This window comes from Cervus canadensis, chromosome 32 (assembly GCF_019320065.1).
Source record: "Cervus canadensis isolate Bull #8, Minnesota chromosome 32, ASM1932006v1, whole genome shotgun sequence".
NCBI lineage: Eukaryota > Metazoa > Chordata > Mammalia > Artiodactyla > Cervidae > Cervus > Cervus canadensis.
This window is the reverse complement of record NC_057417.1, coordinates 20206021-20223868: the sequence shown is the minus strand read 5'-3', so window position 1 is coordinate 20223868 and position 17848 is coordinate 20206021. Positions and strand designations below refer to the sequence as shown.

At 49.6% G+C, this 17848-nt stretch overlaps 2 protein-coding genes across 2 annotated transcripts; one reads left to right on the top strand and one right to left on the bottom strand.

Moving 5' to 3' along the window:
• Positions 1-10023: 10023 nt before the first annotated feature.
• On the bottom strand, positions 10024-13495 carry CDIPT (CDP-diacylglycerol--inositol 3-phosphatidyltransferase). The gene is made up of 6 exons (XM_043456207.1): positions 13048-13495; positions 12818-12952; positions 11959-12112; positions 11439-11520; positions 10833-10914; positions 10024-10714 (listed from the first exon to the last, which is right to left on the bottom strand). The coding sequence occupies exons 1-6, from the start codon at positions 13088-13090 to the stop codon at positions 10569-10571; spliced, it is 642 nt and encodes a 213-aa protein (XP_043312142.1). The 5' UTR covers positions 13091-13495; the 3' UTR covers positions 10024-10568.
• Positions 13496-14082: 587 nt separating this feature from the next.
• Positions 14083-17554, top strand: LOC122433361 (putative protein T-ENOL). Its single transcript, XM_043456208.1, has 6 exons — positions 14083-14230; positions 14524-14617; positions 14812-14956; positions 15237-15270; positions 15459-15516; positions 17266-17554. Exons 2-6 carry the CDS (start codon positions 14528-14530, stop codon positions 17299-17301), a joined length of 363 nt encoding a protein of 120 aa, XP_043312143.1. The 5' UTR covers positions 14083-14230; positions 14524-14527; the 3' UTR covers positions 17302-17554.
• Positions 17555-17848: the final 294 nt, after the last annotated feature.

Genomic DNA, 17848 nt, shown 5'->3' with positions numbered 1-17848 from the left:
TTTGTGAAATGAGCCAGCATTTCCCCTAGTGAGCAGTTAGTTGCTCAGTCATGTCTGACTCTTTTGAGACCCCATGGACTGTAGCCCACCAGGCTCCTCCATCCATGGAATTCTCCAGGCAAAAATACTGGAGTGGGTAGCCATTCCCTTCTCCAGGGGATCTTCCCAACCCAGGGAATCAAACTGGAGTCCCCTGCATTGCAGGGAGATTCTTTACGATACTTTTTGGGTCTTATTCCTTTCCCTCCACTGGGCCCTGTCCCATGAGCTCTTGTCTCCGGCCTTGAGTTGCATTGGTAACCAATGGCTCCACTCAGGTCTGAGCTGGTTGGGGCCGGGGCTGTCTGTTTAGCCCATAGCCTTGGTGGTGCTGTCTCGGTGTTGGTAGAACAGGCAAGCGAGTCAGTTCATCCACCCCTACTTCCTACAAACCCCCTACATCTTCCCTGAGGAGAGGCAACTAACTCAAAGCTCTTCATCCAGTACCTGGTTTGTGCCGTGTTAGCACTGTTTATAGCCAAGGGCCTCTGGGGAGAACAGCAGATAAGGTTACCCAAGGAGGGTAAGTTCCTTCCTGTCTTGGCCATGGTTCCCATGGCCACCCCTTGACATTGTCATTACTAATGACCACACCACCTCTGAAATCAACTCCTCCTCCTCACCTTCCGACAACCATTCCTCTGCTCCAGGGTTCAATGACCTTGATCTCAACCACTTTCTCAATGTTGAACTCCACACCCTATTCATTTCAGTTTTGCCCAGCTTAGATTTTGTGGTCTATTCTGTAATTCACTCATTCTCACTCAAAACTTCCTTCAGAAAAGGGAACCTTCCTACACTGCTGGTGGGAATATAAGTTGGTGCAGACAGCATGGAAAACAGTGTGGAAGTTCCTCAGGAAACTAAAAAACAATTAACATATGATCCAGGAATCCCATTCCTGGGCATATATCTGGACAAAACTCTTAATTCAAAAAGATACACACATCGCTATGTCTATAGCAGCCTTATTCACAATATCCAAGACCTGGAAGCAATCTAAATGTCCATTGACAGATGAATGGGTAAAGAAGATGTGGCATATATTATACAATGGAATACTACTCAGTCATAAAGAATGAAATAATGCCATTTGCAACAACATGGATGGAACTAGAGATTACCATACTAAGTGAAGTCAGACAAAATACCATACAATATTGCATATGAGAAATCTAAAATATGACACAAATGAACCTATCTGTGAACCAGAAAGAGACTCATGGACATAGAATGGTCTTGTAGTTACCAAGGGGGAGGGGGTTGGGGGAGGGACGGTATGGGAGGTTGAGGTTAGCAGATGTAAGCTATTAAATACAAGACGGATAAACAACAAGGTCCTACTGTATAGCACAGAGAACTACATTCAATATCCTATGATAAATCATAATGGAAAAGAATTGTTAAAAAGAATATATAAATGTATAACTGAATCACTATACAGCAGAAACTAACACATTGTAAATCAGCTATACTTCAATGAAAAAAAAACGCTCCCTCCTCACCTCTCCCCCTCTCCCATGATGCTCAGTGGAAAAAGCTCTGTCCTGACTTAAACCAGTTACCGCCCCCTCCACCCGCCCTGACCAGCTGCTTGTTCCTGGAGGAGGAACACCCCACCTACAGACTGATCTCGTTTGAAACTCACGGCAACGAATCTCGAGAGACCTCACGGCCTCTGACTCTGCTCCTCTCGCTTGCGTGAGGGCCCCTTCAGAGCCGCTCTTCACACCCCCTCTCCTCTCCACCTCCCACACCCAGGCCCACTTTCTCTCACCTCTTTGAGAAAATAGAAACTCATTGGGCAGGAAGGCCCTTTCCAGCATCAAATCTAACCAACGACCCCATCTGGACTCTGTCCTTCCTCCTCTTCCCACTGAGCCCAGCTCGCCCCCTTCCCCCAACTCCTCCTGGGAGTCCATTCCCCCATCCCACCGCCTTTATCTCCTGCACCATCTGTTTCTAGAAATGTGCTCTGCTCCTTCCCATGGAGAACCAACTCTCTCTGCTCTACATTCCCTCCAGCTGCCTTATCTCCTCCTTCCTAGCCAAAGTTCTCAGTTTCCATTCCTTACCTCTCATTATCTCCTCAAACCTCACCAATTAACTTCTGTCTCCACCCCTTGCTTAATGCAAACAGCTCTATTCGGCATCACAGGACTATTGCTAAACCCAGAAGTTAGGTCCTCTCCTTCAGCCCCTCCCATCTTTCAGCACAGCGGCTGCCTGCCTCCTACCACAGGCTCCCATCGCCTAGCCTGCTCCTCTTTTCCTTCCACCTCCCTGGCTGTGCCTCAGTTTCCTTGGCCAACCCCACTTTCTCTGCTCAGCCGCTAAGTCATGAGTCACCCTGAGCCTTGTTCTCTTTCTCTCCCCCCCGACTTTTTTTTTTTTTTGGCTACTCAGTGTGGTTTACTGGATCTTTGTTCCCTGGCCAGCGCCCTCTGCAGCGAAAGCTTGGAGTCCTAACCACCAGACTACCAGGGAATTCCCAGCACCTTGTTCCTTTACAAGGCTACATCCTTGGCCAGTCTCCTGGCTTTAGATTCAAAATTTCTCCATCGCTGACCTCACCTCCGAGCTCTAAGCTCATTTTCAGTTGATGACTTGATGCCTCCACATAGATCTCCAATGGCCACTGGGCTCGGCCTATGACTTCTTCTGGCCAATGAAATGCAAGAGGGAATGCATCACCACACTTTTTCCTTTTCCGTGTTAACCAGCAATATTCAAATATTGACCTGGGTCCCAGAGAAAAATGGCGTGAAACAGAGCCACACCCAACCCACAGTAGACATGCAACAGAAGTGAGAAACATTTCCTCTGTGCACTCACTGCGGTTTGTGGGGGAGCTTTTTACCACAGCATAATCTAGCCTGTCCTGACTACATATACCTCATAAGGTTGTGAAATCCAATAAGCTAATAGAAGTTGCTCTTTAAACTGTACGCATAAAGATGGGTTTTCACTATCTCCCCAGCACTGATTATATAGTGGGAAGACAAGATATATCTCTATGATAGGAAAGCAGGCCTTGTTGGAAATATAGTGGAATTCCAGTTCACACTGGAGCCAAATTCTCAGTCCCTTGGTACTAAATTTACCCTTGAAGGTCCCTTAAATTGCCTGTTAAATGCAGAATGGTGTGATCTCCAATGTAGATCATCACGGCCTGTTTTCCTCTAGCTCTGGAACAAATAGCTTTTCTTTGGTTAAATACCAAATAAATTGACTGACGTATCTCTTGCAGAAGAAAAAATGGTCCTTAACCAGCAAAAGACTTTGTCTACCAAATCTATTTTCTCTTCCTCCTAGGCCCACAACTAATCTCTTTCCCAACCTCCTCTGCATGTAGAAGTTGCCACATGACCGACTAGCAGCCAATTGATGGGAGTGGATGTTGCTGGTGCCAGTTCCCTGCCATCCAATAAACCAGCCTCGAGCAATCCTCCCCCTGCATCTCTGCCTACATGAGATGCAAGCAAGCGAGGTGCACTTGGAAGATGGGCGTTGAAAATCAGTTGGCACCTGAGTCCCTCATCTCCGGAATTAGGATTTAACCTGGTAGTTCAGTGTTAAAGAATCCACCTGCCAGGGCAGGAGACACGGGTTCGATCCCTGGGTTGGGAAGATCCCCTGGAGAAGGGAATGGCTACCCACTCCAGTATTCTTGCCTGGAGAATTCCATGGACAGAGGAGCCTGGTGGACTACAGTCCATGGGGTGGCAAAGAGTCGGATGTGACTGAGCAACCCACACTGTAGTACACTTGCTTAGTTTACACGAATAGAGATGTCTGATGTCTGATATATGTATAAATGGTTAGGGCCAAAGAGTCAAGGAACCAGTCAGAGCTGTGGGGCTGGAGTGAGTGCTTGGAGGACTCATCTGGTCGGAAGGGAGATCTTAATACCATGCAGGGCTCTGTGGGGCTCCCGGACACAAAGCCTTTTCATATCCCCCATTTCTTTGACTACAGGAAGCAGCCTCCATAACCTTCCCTTAGTTCCAATGGGCAGGTTCAAGAGAGGATGTGAGACCCGAAAGAAAGAGTCAAGAGCAGACTTGAGGGACTTCCCTGGTGGCTCAGTGGTAAAGAATCTGCCTGCCAATGCAGCAGACACAGGTTTGATCCCTGATATGGGAGGATCCCACATGCCTCGGAGCAACTAATCGTGTGCCACAACTACTGAGCCTGTGCTCTAGAGCCCATGGTCCACAAGAGGAGCCAATGCAATGAGAAGCCCACACACGTGGCTAGAGAGTAGCCCCTGCTCGCTGCAACTAGAGAAATGCCAGTGCAGCAATGAAGACCCAGCACAGCCAAAAATAGATAAATAAAATTGCATAAAAAAAGAGAGAGCAGCCTTGGGGTAGGCTCCTGTTTCCCCATTGACAGATACACACAACAATATCTTTAAGCTATTTTGCAGATACTGAAACCCCCTCCAGGAGGGAGAAGTAAACAACAATTAACAATGGTATGCGGCCCATAAGTATGTAGCCCCCAGACCAGTTGGACCTGAAGGGTGATGATGCTGACTCCTACTAACCTCACCACCAACCCATCCCAAGAATGTCCACGAGCTGATCATATAATCCCCTTTGAACAATTACTATAACAGTTCATTCTTCCCCAAGGGGAGACACATGGTTTTGAGGCCATCAGCCAGCTCTGGCCCCCTTTGCCTGGCAAAGCAACAATGCTCTCCTTTTCTACTTCACCCCAAACTCTGTCTCTGAGATTCGATTCCGGACTGGTGCACAGAGAAGCTGAGCTTTCGGCATCAAGCTGACTCATGAAGGATGAAGGATGAAGGACCACTGCTCAGCCTCCCACCTGCCTGGGAGCAGGCTGCCGGGGGAACGCCTGCAGTTGGAGGGGCTGCTCAACTGGTGAGGGCCAAGTACAAATCAGTCCCTGCCATCACCCTGCTGAAAGCCCTTCAACGTTCATCCTACAGGTGCCCCCAGAGGGCTCAGGTGAGTCAAACACTGTTTGAGGTGGCAGGACCTACTTAAACAAATAAACCATGGAATTTAATGCCACCATTGAGAAGACGGCAAAAAAAAAAAAAAGACTGCTGACATGGACTGCAGCGTGGTAAAGGTTAACGGCGCCAGCTCTGGAGCCAAGCCAACCAGGATGGACTCCTCTCAGGACCTAGATTTCCTCTCTGGAAAATGGGCTTCTTGTATTGTTTAGTACACAGAAGAGCGCAGATGTGAGGTGAAATGGTAATGCACATAAAAAGCTCGTGGAACGGCTTGTGTTAGTGTTACAGAACACAAGTGTGTGTACCCGATGCATAGTGAGGTCAAATAAATTGAAACCTTGTAGTTTGGAGTGCAGAAAGGTTTATTGCAGGGCCATGGGAGAAGAACGGTTGGTGGCTCCTGCTCAAAACTCCCCAACGGTTTGAGGGGAGGTTTTAACAGGCAGAATGTGGGGTGAGGGCTGCAAGGTGTGTGACTTCCTTCTGATTGGTTGGTAATGAGGTAACAGGGCTGTGCTCCAGCCGGAAGTCACCATCCTCCACCTGAGTGGGGGCTTTGGTTCTGCAGAAGACCTCAAAGGTATTGTTATATATATTCCTTGAGGAGGAACCAGGACCCAGCCCCAAAGCTGTACTTGTTGCTCAGTTGCTCAGTCAGGACAGACCCTTTGCAACCCCAGGGACTGCAGCACCCCAGGCCTCCCTATCCTTCACTATCTCCTGGAGTTTGCTCAAACGCATGTCTATTGAGTCAATGATGCCATCCAGACATTTCATCCTCTATCGCTCCCTTTTCCTCCTGCCCTCAATCTTTCCCAGCTTCAGAATTGGCTCTTCAGTGAATTGGCTCTTCGCATCAGGTGGCCAAAGTACTGAAGCTTCAGCTTCAGCATCAATCCTTCCAGTGAATATTCAGGGTTGATTCCCTTTAGGACTGACTGGTTGGATCTCCTTGCTGTCCAAGGGACTCTTAAGAGTCTTCTCCAGCACCAAAGTTCTAAAGTATCAATTCTTTGGTGCTCAGCCTTCTTTACGGTCCAACTCTAACATTTGTACATGACTACTGGAAAAACCATAACTTTGACTATATGGACCTTTGTCGGCAAAGTGATGTCTCTGCTCTTTAATACTCTGTCTAGGTTTGTCATAGCTTTTCTTCCAAGGAGCAAGCGTCTTTTAGTTGGTGGCTGCAGTCACCATCTGCAGTGATTTTGGAGCCCAAGAAAATGAAATCTGTCACTGTTTCTACTTTTTCCCAATCTATTTACCATGAAATGATGGGACTGGATGCCATGATCTTAATTTCTTGAATGCTGAGTTTTAAGCCAGCTTTTTACTCTCTTCTTTAACCCTCAAAAGGCTCTTTAGGTCCTCTTTGATTTCTACCATTAGAGTGGTATCATCTGCATATCTGAGTTTGCTGATATTTTTCCTGGCAATTGTGATTCCCTCTTGATTCATCCAGCCCGGCATTTCACATGATGTACTCTGCATATAAATTAAATAAGCAGGGTGACAATTTACAGCATTGATGTAATCCTTTCTCAATTTAGAACCAATCCGTTGTTCCACGTCCAGTTCTAACTATTGCTTCTTCTCCAGCATACAGGTGTCTCAGGAGGCAGGTAAGGTGGTCTGGTATTTTCACCTCCTTAAGAATTTTCCACAGTTTGTTGTGATCCACACAGTCAAAGACTTTAGCGTAGTCAATGAAGCAGATGTTTTTCTGGAATTCCCTTGCTTTTTCTATGATCCAATGGATGCTGGTAATTTGATCTCTGGTTCCTCTGCCTTTTCTAAATCCATCTTATACATCTGGAAGTTCTCGATTCAAGTACTGTTGAAGCCTAGCTTGGAGAATTTTGAGCATTACTTTGCTAGACTGTGAGATGAGTGCAATTGTGCAATAGTTTGAACATTTTTTGGCACTGCCCTTCTTTGGGATTGATATGAAAACTGAAATTTTCCAGTCCAGTGGCTACTGCTGAGTTTTCCAAATTTGCTGGCATACTGAGGGCAGCACTTTAACAGAATCATCTTTTAAGATTTGAAATAGCTCGGCTGGAATTTCATCACCTCCACTAGCTTTGTTCATAGTAATGCTTCCTAAGGCCCACTTGACTTTGCACTTCAGAATATCTGGCTCTAGATGAGTGATCACACCATTGTGATTATCCAGGTCATTAAGACCTTTCTTGTATAGTTCTTTTGTGTATTCTTGCCACCTCTTCTTAATCTCTTCTGCTTCTGTTAGGTCCTTGCCTTTTCTGTCCTTTATTGTGCCCATCTTTGCATGAAGTGTTCCCTTGGTATCTCTAATTTTCTTTTTTTCTTTTCTAATTTTCTTGAAGAGATCTCTAGTCTTTCCCATTCTATTGTTTTCCTGTTTCTTTGCATTGTTCACTTAAGAAGGCTTTCTCATTTCTCCTTCCTATTCTCTGGAATTCTGCATTCAGGTAGGTATATCTTTCCCTTTCTCCTTTGCCTTTAGCTTCCCTTCTTTTCTCAGCTATTTGTAAGGCCTCCTCAGACAACCATTTTGCCTTCTTACATTTCTTTTTCTTGGGGATGGTTTTGATCACCACTTCCTGTACAATGTTATGAATCCCCGCCCATAGTTCTTCAGGTACTCTTGTCTACCAGATCTAATCCCTTGAATCTATTTGTCACCCCCACTGTATAATCATAAGAGATTTGATTTAGGTCATACCTGAATGGCCTAGGGGGTTTTCCGTACCTTCTTCAATTTAAGCCTGAATTTTGCAGTAAGGAGCTCATGATCTGAGTCATAGTCAGCTCCAGGTCTTGTTTTTTTGACTGTATAGAGGCTGCCCTGCTTAACTGCCCCTCCCTTATTTCTGCAACCCCTCCTTTTCTCTGATTAGCAACTGTTTGAACCTGCCCTTGGGAATTCAGGGAAAGTCAAGGAGGCTGAAAGAAGCCTATTTCCTACAAACAAGAAATGGGGCACACAGAAAGGATTTTTACCCAGGAGCCCCACAAGGTCCCGCTGGGTTTCATTAGCAGACCAGCAAATATACAAAATGAATTTTAAAATACAGAATATGGGTACATGTGAAGAATTCATTTAGCTACATAAGCAATGAATACCAGTGGTTGCCTCTGGGGAGAACTGGGAGCTTCAAGTGGCAGGAAGACCTCGTCATCCTTTGGTAATGTGTGCAACTTACTATTTTTGCCTATGAATAATGTACCTATTATTTTGAAAGATTCCTACAGCACCTCCTCGTGGCCCTCAGGGTGAAGTCCAAAAGCTCTCTTGGGTTCATCAGGCTGCTGCTGGCTTCTGCCCTACCTTTCATCAGCTCTCCGGCCCCCAACCCCCAGCGTTCAGTGTTCCAGCCACATCGACCTGCTTCCATTTTCCTTTGGCAACTGCCCCGGGTGCTCTCAGGCCGCCTCCCCACTCAGTCAGTTGAGAATCAATCCACCTCTGCATTAACCCTTCCCTCCCCAATTACCATTACCAGCTTTCTTAAGACACCCAAAGCACTACAGCACATTCTACCCCCACCCTTCAACAAGCACCCTCCTAATGGCTTCATCTCTTCCCTGGCTAGCCAGTGGCCTCCTTTTCACTGAATCCCCTGGGCCTACAGCAGGAGTTGAGGCTCAATACACATCTGATAAATGTCAGCCCTCAGACATGCAGGCCTCTTTGCTGACAAACGTCCATACAGTCAAAGGTATTGTTTTTCCAGTAGTCACATATGGATGTGAGTGTTGGACCACAAAGAAGGCTGAGCGCCAGAGAATTGATGCTTTCAAATTGTGGTGCTGGAGAAGACCTTTGAGAATCCCTTGAAGAGCAAGGAGATCCAACCAGTCAATCCTAAAGGAAACCAACCCTGAATATTCACTGGAAGGACGGATGCTGAAGCTCCAATCCTTTGGCCACCTGACGTGAACAGCCGATTCATTGGAAAAGACCCTGATGCTAGGAAAGATTGAAGGCAGAAGGGGGCAACAGTCTGCGGCCATACCACCCTGAACGCGCCCAATCTCGTCTGATCTTGGAAGCTAAGCAGGGTTGGGCCTAGTTAGTACTTGGATGGGAGAAGGGGGCAACAAAGGATGAGAATGGTTGGATGGCATCAGCAACTCAATGGACATGAGTTTGAGCAATCTGCGGGAGTTGCTAATGGACAGGGAAGCCTGGTGTGCTGCAGTCCATGGGATCACAGAGTCGGACACAACTGAGCAACAATAACAGACATGAGCCCCTCTTGGATAGCTCTTAGAAGGGTAAAATAAGTTATATCTGCAAAGAATCCCCAGTACAGGATCGGGCATATGGTATCTGGTTCAATATAGTCTTTCTTTTCAAAGCTGATGCCAGGCAGCAAGGGTAAGCTGTTAGGGACACATGCCCAGAACAATATCCCCTATTGGTAGGTACCCACAAAATGTTTAAGAAGGGTCAGTGATTCTCAGTGTAATTGGGAAAAAGAATCAGTCAGCTGGGGTTTATTACAATCCCAGACTTCTTGGCCTATCCCTTAATTCCCAACTCTGGAGGTCTGGTGCAGGGTCCAAGAAGCTGAATTTTCCAGAAATACCCCATAAGTGGTCAAAGAACCACACTCTCAGAAACCAACCCATCTATTCATAAGTCTTTACTAAGCAGCTATGATATGCCAGGTCAAGATTAATCTTTTTTGTAGGGACAGAAAAAGAATAAGAAAAGTCTGTGCCCTTGTGGAGTTTACTTTTTAGTGAGTGTAGAAAATATCAGGTACACAAGTAACTGTAGACAGCCAGTGACAGGTGTTGTAAAGAAAATAAAGCAAGTAGGCAGAGGACACAGAATGAGCTTGGGTGGCAGGGAGGGGCTCTGAGGTCACTGAGGAGTGATAGGAAGGAGCCAGCCAGTAAACTAGTATCCAGATGGATCATCATTTTCCCCCCAACCTCTCCCCTCAACACTGGCCCTGCTCCAAGAGTATCTCCAAGGAAACCAACTCTAGAACAGTGACATCCCCTCCTTTATTATCAAGGCCTTCAGAGCCAGGACAGAGGAGATTGCAACGGGGATCTTGACGGCACCTTCTCTCCCAGCCACAGTACCCACAGGCTTCCTCCAGCCAGGGGCAGAGGTCTGAATCCCTGCCTCTTGGGAACCCTGGCCCCTATCCCACCTCCCTTACTCAAATCCCTAAGGTCTCAGGCCAAGCGAGACCCCAGGGCTGAGCCAGCAGGTGTGACAATGCCCAGTCCTCAGCCAGCTCTCCTGGGGCCCCGAAGCACTGCCCATGTGGGTGGGGCCTCCTGAGCATCCTTCCTGATTTGAAGTCCAGGTCCTTGGCGATTACGGGGGTGGGAGGACTGGTCCCCAGGATTACGGAGAACGTCATATCACCAAAGAGGATGCCCACCCCCCTTCCCAGCAGCTTGGATGACACAATTGGAAAGATGTGAGCCTGGGCCCTCCTCCTAGGAAGAGACTGGGGAGCCGCGTGGCACAGTGAGACTCCCAGGGCAGGTGGGCAGCCAGAGGCTGGAGGTTCCAGGGTCACTTCCTCTTGGCCCGATCTGCCGCGTCCAAGGCAGCCATGTTGCGGGCAGCTGTGATCAGGTGGATGACGCTGATGAGAGACTTGAGCAGGGCGATAGGGGCGGTGATCCACAGGCCCATTCGGAAAAGACCCACTGAGCCAACTGTGGGAAGGGATCAAGGGTGATCCAGAGAAAACAGGATGCAGGTGAGGCAGGGGTCTTGTCTCCCCGGGCAGGCCAGACCCCCTCCCATCCTCCTACCCAGTCCCTCATCTCCTACCTAAAGGTCCCTCGGAGAAATTAAACAGGTAGAGGAGGCAGTAGAAGAGCTCGTTTCCAGCACACAGGGTGAACAGAGCAGGCTAAACAAATGGCAAAAAGGCTGCTTGAGCAAGAGGGCAGGGCAGTGGCTCCCATCCTCCAACTAAGGGCCAGGGGACCAGGAACTGGGAAAGAGGGGTGCAGGGTGGTGTGGGGAAGATGTGGGGAACAGGGCAGATCAGTCTGCCCAAGGCTCCTCACCTTCCCCTTCAGCCTGGAGCCATGGGCAGCACTCATCATAAGGATATGCACAAACAGGAAGATATTCTTACCCAGCAATGCTGCAATTCTTACCCTCCTTGCCCTACCTGGAGGTACTAACACTGCCCAGCCCACCCAGGAGGAAGACTACACTCCTTATTATGGCCTAAGGCCTTTAGAGAGCTGGTTCTGCAGACCTCTCTGGCTTCTTCCTCCTTCCCTCACCCCTCAAGTCACTCAGTTCTCCGGTGCACACCTGCTGCCTGAGCAATTCACACACACCCTTCCCACCAATCCTGTCCTGGGCCCAGGGCTGGGGCCAGGACTTGCCCTAAGCAAATAGGGAGGGGCGGCAAAGGCTCACTCTGGAGGTGTAGTAGATGCGAAGCACCGGGTTTCCAGACAGGTCGATCATCTTGTGACTTTCACTGCCTCGGATCACAGAACTTAGGGAGAAAGTAGAGGGGGAATCCATGAGCGTGCATTACCAGGAATGCCCACCGAATCCTCAGTGCAACCCCCATTACATAAGTACTGCGATTGCCTCTGCTGAACAGAGGGGGGACTGGGGCACAGCTGAGGACTATTGGGCCAGAAGTTACAGTCTAGCTGGGTAGCTGGAGAAAGCAAAATCAGGATTCAAAAGCCCCATCCCCTTCCAAAGGGATGTTATCTCTTTGGAATCCTCAGAAGAGTTTTAAAGATTACTAAGCCAACTGTAAAATAGGATGCTGAGTCAGAGAAGATTCGCCAGACTCCCTCAACAAAGCACAGCTAAAAAGGAGACCTCCCCAGAAGCCTGAAGATACCCCCTGAGAAGGTCTCACTCATCCCTCCCCATGTAGCGTCTTCCTCCACTGGTCCATATCCCCAGAACTGCAGACCTGTGGAGGTGCAGCCAGTGGCTGGCCACGTCTAAGCTCATGCTGAGCTGGAAGAGAAGGGTGGCGCGAGGATACAGCAGGGCCAGGTTGACCAGCAGACACATCGTGGAGCACCGGTCTGTCAGCATGTCCAGCATGGCCCCAAACCGGGTCCCTGAGAAAAACAGTGGAAAGGGGCTGTCAGGGGACAGAGGAGCTGTGACAGGGGCCATATTTGGTGAATCACTCTGATGCAGAGTGTAAGAGTGAAAATGCCCACCATCCACTGGGGGGAAAGGAAAGCAGACTGCTCTGGCTGGAGTGTAAAGGTCAAAGGGCAAAGGTCACCATATCATAAAAGGGGGAAGCCTGGTAGCCTGGAGACAACATTGTAGAAGGGCCTGAGAAAGCTAGCTAGCTAGCTCTACAGCTCATCAATCCAGAACCAAGGGTCCAGGTCTCAAGACAAGAAGATTTGAAGTCTTAGCGAAGTCTTAGAGGTGGGTCTAAGAACAGATTATAAAAAATGAGGTCAACCTTCCAGAAACTATCTCCCTTCCTTCTCCATCCTCCCTCTAAACATGCCTTCTGGAATGCTGATCGCTTGAGTCTGGCACACAGCAGATGCCCAATAACCTGTTGACTGGCTTTTTATTCAGAAAAGCCTCTAGCACTGCCACTGCCATGCCCAGTCGCGCTCGTTCTCAACAGGGAGCTTCAATCCCTTCTGCTCCAAAACCAGGTCATTCTAAACTGCCTTCCACAGAGATGGGAATGACAGAGCCCTCGGATTCCCGAGTACCCGCCCACTCCGAGGTCCTGAGGAAGCAGGAATATGGGGGCAGAGGGTTGTGGGCTGGCTGGAAGAGATGTCTGTCACCTTGATTAAGGACTCGAGCAGCGTGTCCATCGAAAGCGTCCAGAAGTCCGCTGAGCAGGTAAAAGGAGGAGGCCGTGAGTGGGCAGCAGGGCATGAAGTAGAAAGAAATGATGGCGAAGACAATCCGAGCATAACCTTGGAATTGAGACAGGGTGAGACAGGGCAGATCTGGGAGCCTGCCCAAGGCCCCTGGCCCTCCCTTTCCGCCCGGAGCCGCGGGTAGCACTCACCGATGAGGTTAGGCACAAACAGGAAGATATTTTCGCTTGCCATCGCGGAGGTCCCCTGGCCGCTCTGGGCCTTAACTGAAGGTGCCAACTCTGTCCCAGCCTGGGTGCAGATTCACTCTCCAGCCCGGCGCATCAGCCACGCCCACTGTGCGCAGGTCCCTGCCGGGTCCCAGATGTTCAAGCTCGCCGCCGGCCGGAGCATGGGCCGACCCAGCTGAGAGCCGGGCGCAGGGGGCGCGCACACCCCCCCCCCCACCCTTCCTATGGGCAGACGCTGGCCTCCGCCTGCCTCGCGGGAGCTGCTGCCTACAGCTGCGGCCCCTGCTGCTCCAGCTGCGCTCGGCTTCCGGAACCTACTTTTCTGCGTTTGTCCTTGCAAAATTAGAGAAAGGAACAAGACTTAAGAAATGGCTGCGTCCCCTTTAAGATCTGCCCGCTTCCTTTTCCTTTTCTTCCCTCCGCCCCTTTCCATCGATTCGTACCAAAGTACAGAGGGAGGAGAGGGGTCAAAGAATCATCGACGCTGAGCAAAGGAAATAACTTAAAAGGAGAGATCAAAAGAGAACAGGCATAGGTAAATGTCTCTACTTTCTTTTCTGCGGAGGATATTACTCCTGGACATAATGGCAAAAAGATCCCGCCATCCAGAGTCTTTGCACCCCCAAGAGGCAAAGTTATTTGGTACAGCCCACATTTTCCCTTCCCCGCCCCCTCTCTCGGCCCTCATTTGCTGTCTCAGGCCCCAGGCAAAGAGATGACGGCCAGAGAGGCTGGAAGGCGACCTGGGGCGGGGTTGTTTCTCGCCTGCCCCTAGTGGTGGGAGGATTAGGTGCCAAGGTCCACCGTCCGTGATCTTCCCAAGTTTCTCAAGCCACTGGCCCTGGGGTCAATGCTCGCAAGGAGGGATCTAGAGAGGGTGGAGAAGCCGGGGAAGCGAATGCGACCAGCTGGGAAAATGCCCTCCCCCATTTGGTTCTAGAATCCTTAATTTCCTGGCAACGGGGCTACGGAACTATCTCAGACGCCAAGGTTTTTATAGCAACGGCGCCTCCCCGGTTTCCTCTCTTTCCAGCCTTCCTCCCCAGCTCCCAAATCCCCCGTCCCCACGGCCCGTAAAAGGGCTCGTTAGACCTCTCCGTCTCCCCTCCTGCCGAGTAGCCCAAGATTTCGACACATCTGCTAGGTCAGGGGCGGCAAGTGGGCTGCCTTGTCTTGGGAAGGGCCTTGGGTGGGAAGAAGGATAGAGAGGGCCCCTGCTGGGCGAAGTAAGGGGTAGGGGAGGTGGGTGTTGTGGGCGTCCCACCTCCTCCCTCCCCTAGGAAGATTTAAAGCAACTATTTCTCTCCCCCAGCTTGCTTTTTTTTTTTTTCAGAGAGACAACTGACAGTTCTCCAAGGCCCCGGGGAATGGTGGTGGGTTGGGGTTGGGAGAAGTGAGCTGGTTTTGCAGCCTAACTCGGGCTCCCACTGTCCCCAGGGGAATGTCATCCACTTTTGCCAGGAATGAGGAGAAAAGGGGCAGCCGGCCATCCCAACCCACAACCCCTGCAACCTCACTGGGCTGCGATCTGGTGAGCACTGGAGAGGGCTTCTTGGGGTGGGGGTGAAGTGAGGTGGAGCGTGCTTAGGCTGAGGACACTGAGACTGCCAGCCTTCAGACTCTGGCCTCAACCCTGAGCCCAGAGCCCCCAGCCTGGAAACCTCCAGACCTGGCCCGTCCATGTGGGAACTCTGAGGCTGAACCCCCCAACTTTCCCTTTTCCAGAAGGTTTCTCGCTCTGAGGAATTCCTGACACGGATCAGCACGGAACTCACTGACGAGGCCTTGTTTGTTGCTGCTTGCCACATGAATCCTGTGCCCAACAAGGAAAAACAGACACAAGACCGAGGGACTCAGATATCCAAACACGGTGACTCCCCATCTGAGGACCCCTGTGTCCAGAGACCCGCTCATACCCCCAGTTCCAGTCCCTGAGTCCCCCAACGCACCCGCAGTTGACCTCTCCAGGAGTCTGTCCCCGGCTCCCCCATCTCACAGCAGCCTTGGGACCACACAGCACCTCCCCACCCACTCACCCAGTCCCCGTCCCTCACCCCTGACCCGGAATCTCCTTAGCCCCTTCCTCACTAGCCACATCTCTTTCTGGCTATCGGGATAGTACTTTCTCTGACTGGGGCCTCTATTTCCAGTGTTCTTCACCAAGACCCGAGGCACTGATACCCGGTGAGTGAGGCTTCACAGGAGATGCCCTTTGTCCTGGGAGAAAGATGAGGAGCCTGTAGGGGAGAGAGCCAGGGTTTGACAACATCCCAGCAGAGTAAGGGGATTTTATACCACATAGTCCTGTTCTGTTCTGCTCCAGTCCTTGACTTGAGTTCTCACCTCTCTCCTTTCCCTTCTGCCATCTCTAGCTCAGACAGAAACCGTACCCGCACGAAGGCACATCTCCTGCCATCCCCTCGTGAGAAGGTATGCACTGGGTCCAGGGATGACAAGGCCATTCAGAATAACCATACAGTCAGAGTTCACATCATATATAGTCCCTGTTTTAGGAACTTGGGACACAAGTGAATGACACAGTCTCTGCCCTTGAAAAGTTCACAGTTTAATGTGGGGCCAGTCAAGTAAATGGCCAATTACAACAAATATGGCTAAGTGCCCATGACAGAAATGGAAACAGCGAGAAGAGCACTTACTCGCAGCCTCAGTTGGGACAGGAAGGAAAGGAATCATGGAGCTTCCTGGAGGAGGTGACACTGAAAGAAAGAAATTTCTAGGGGAAAATGAGGTGGTCGGGGTATTCCAAATGGTAGGACTTGTATGAACAAAGGCATAGAGGTGAGTCCTAGGAGGATGACCATGGGTATAAGCGTGTATTCTTTTTTGTTGAAATTTATTTTTTTGGCTGTGCCAGATCTTAGTTGCGGCATGTGAGATCTAGTTTGCTGACCAGATATTGAACCTGGTCAGGGCCCCCTGAATTGGGGGCACAGAGTCTTAGCCACTGGACCACCAGGGAAGTCCCTCTGTGTGTGTCCTTTAGGGCTGGGGAGACAGTTGGAGCAGAAGCAGTTTTACTGCTAGACTGTGCAGGCATGGTACCCAGGGACTAATCAAGGGACTTTATGTGTGTTTTATTAAGATCCAGAGATGTTTTCCTACAGGTGAGGAGTCATTGAAGAGTTTTGAGCAGGGGAAGTTGAAATTTTAGATCCATCACACTGGTGGTCAATGGGGAGAGTGAACTGGAAAGGGAAAGATGAGAGGCTGGAAGGTCAATTAGGAATTGGAGACCAAACTAGAGATGAGTAGGTCCTGCATATTCACAGTAATAATAGAGATGAGAGAAAGGGTAGATATGAGTAATAAAGACCAGGAAGAATGAGTTTGGTGATTGATTAAAAAATGGTAAGGGAAAAAAGATGGAATCAGAGGACTCCCAGTTTTCTGACTTGGGATATCTAAGTCTGATGATGCCATGCTTCTGCCCAGAACTCTACAGTAGGTCTCCATTCCAGAGTCAAAGCCAAAGTTCTTCAATGGCTTACAAAGTCCTACATGATCTCTCTCCTCCCCAACCCTATTGTCTCTCTGACCTCATTGCCCATGACTGCTCCCCCTTTCCCAGTCTCGCCAGCCTTCTCATTCTTCCTGGGGCATGGCAGGCATGATGCCACCTTTGGACAGATTGTGTTTGAGGGGCCCCTGGGAACTCCAGGTGGAAATACCCTGTAGACAGTTGGAAATGCAGCTTCAAAGCTCACTGGCGAGGTCTAGGCTGGTGCTAGAGATCTGATGTAGGAGAGGGTTGGCAGTTAAAGAGTGTGCAGTTGCCCTGGCCGTGGGGGTGGAAGAGTTTGTGCAGAATGAGAAAGACAAGGGCGCTGAGGTTGGAGCTCTGGAGAACCTCTCCAAGAGGTTGGCAGAGAAGAGAGGGGTTCATGAAGAAGGCAGAAGAGGAACTAAGAGCAAATGTTTATTGAGTATCTATTATGAATGGGGAATGATGGATAGATTTGTGGGTGGATAGATGGATGGGATGGATGGATGGATGGATAGATGGATGGAAAGAGAATGGTGGGTGAATGATAAACGGGTAGGTGGGAAATGGTGGGTGGATAAATGATTGAGGGTAGGGATTGGATGGATAGGTGAAGGATGGAAGGATAAAAAGACATGCGCCTTGGATCTAAAATAAAGACTTCTATTCTTTTCTAGGGAGCTCTGCCTAGCAACTTGACGTCTGGAGGATGATCCCAACTTTGGTGCTGCTCTTGGCCTCTCGTGCCCTCCCCCCACTCTGTCTCTCTGCAACATGTCAAAGCTCCTCTTTCACCGCTCATTGAACAGTTCAGTTCTGGGGGCGTTCCTGGTCGTGAGCAACATCACCCCTGAAGCCTCCAAAGTGTTCCAGAACCATCAGACACCTTGCCACCCTCAACTGGCAAGGACACCACCAGCAATGAAAAGCTTTAATAAAGAGACAGAGATCCTTCCCTCCTCTCAACCTGGGCAGTGCTCTTGTGTGACTTCTCTGGGGTGATGTGAAAGGAGCACCCCTGCCCCCTTTTGCCAGATGTGTGGGCATATTATTGGAATGGCATATTCCATATTATGGGAATGGCTTTAATTCAGGCAGTTATCAACCTATTATCCATCAGCCTGTTGGCAGAGATGAGTTCAAAGGTTCAGATCCATCCTCCCAGCCAGACTCCAGCTTCTTAAGGTCTAGGCCTGTGACATCTGAGAGACTCCACCCCGGCCACCAGCGTCAGTGTGGAGGTCTCTCCTCTGCGCTTTG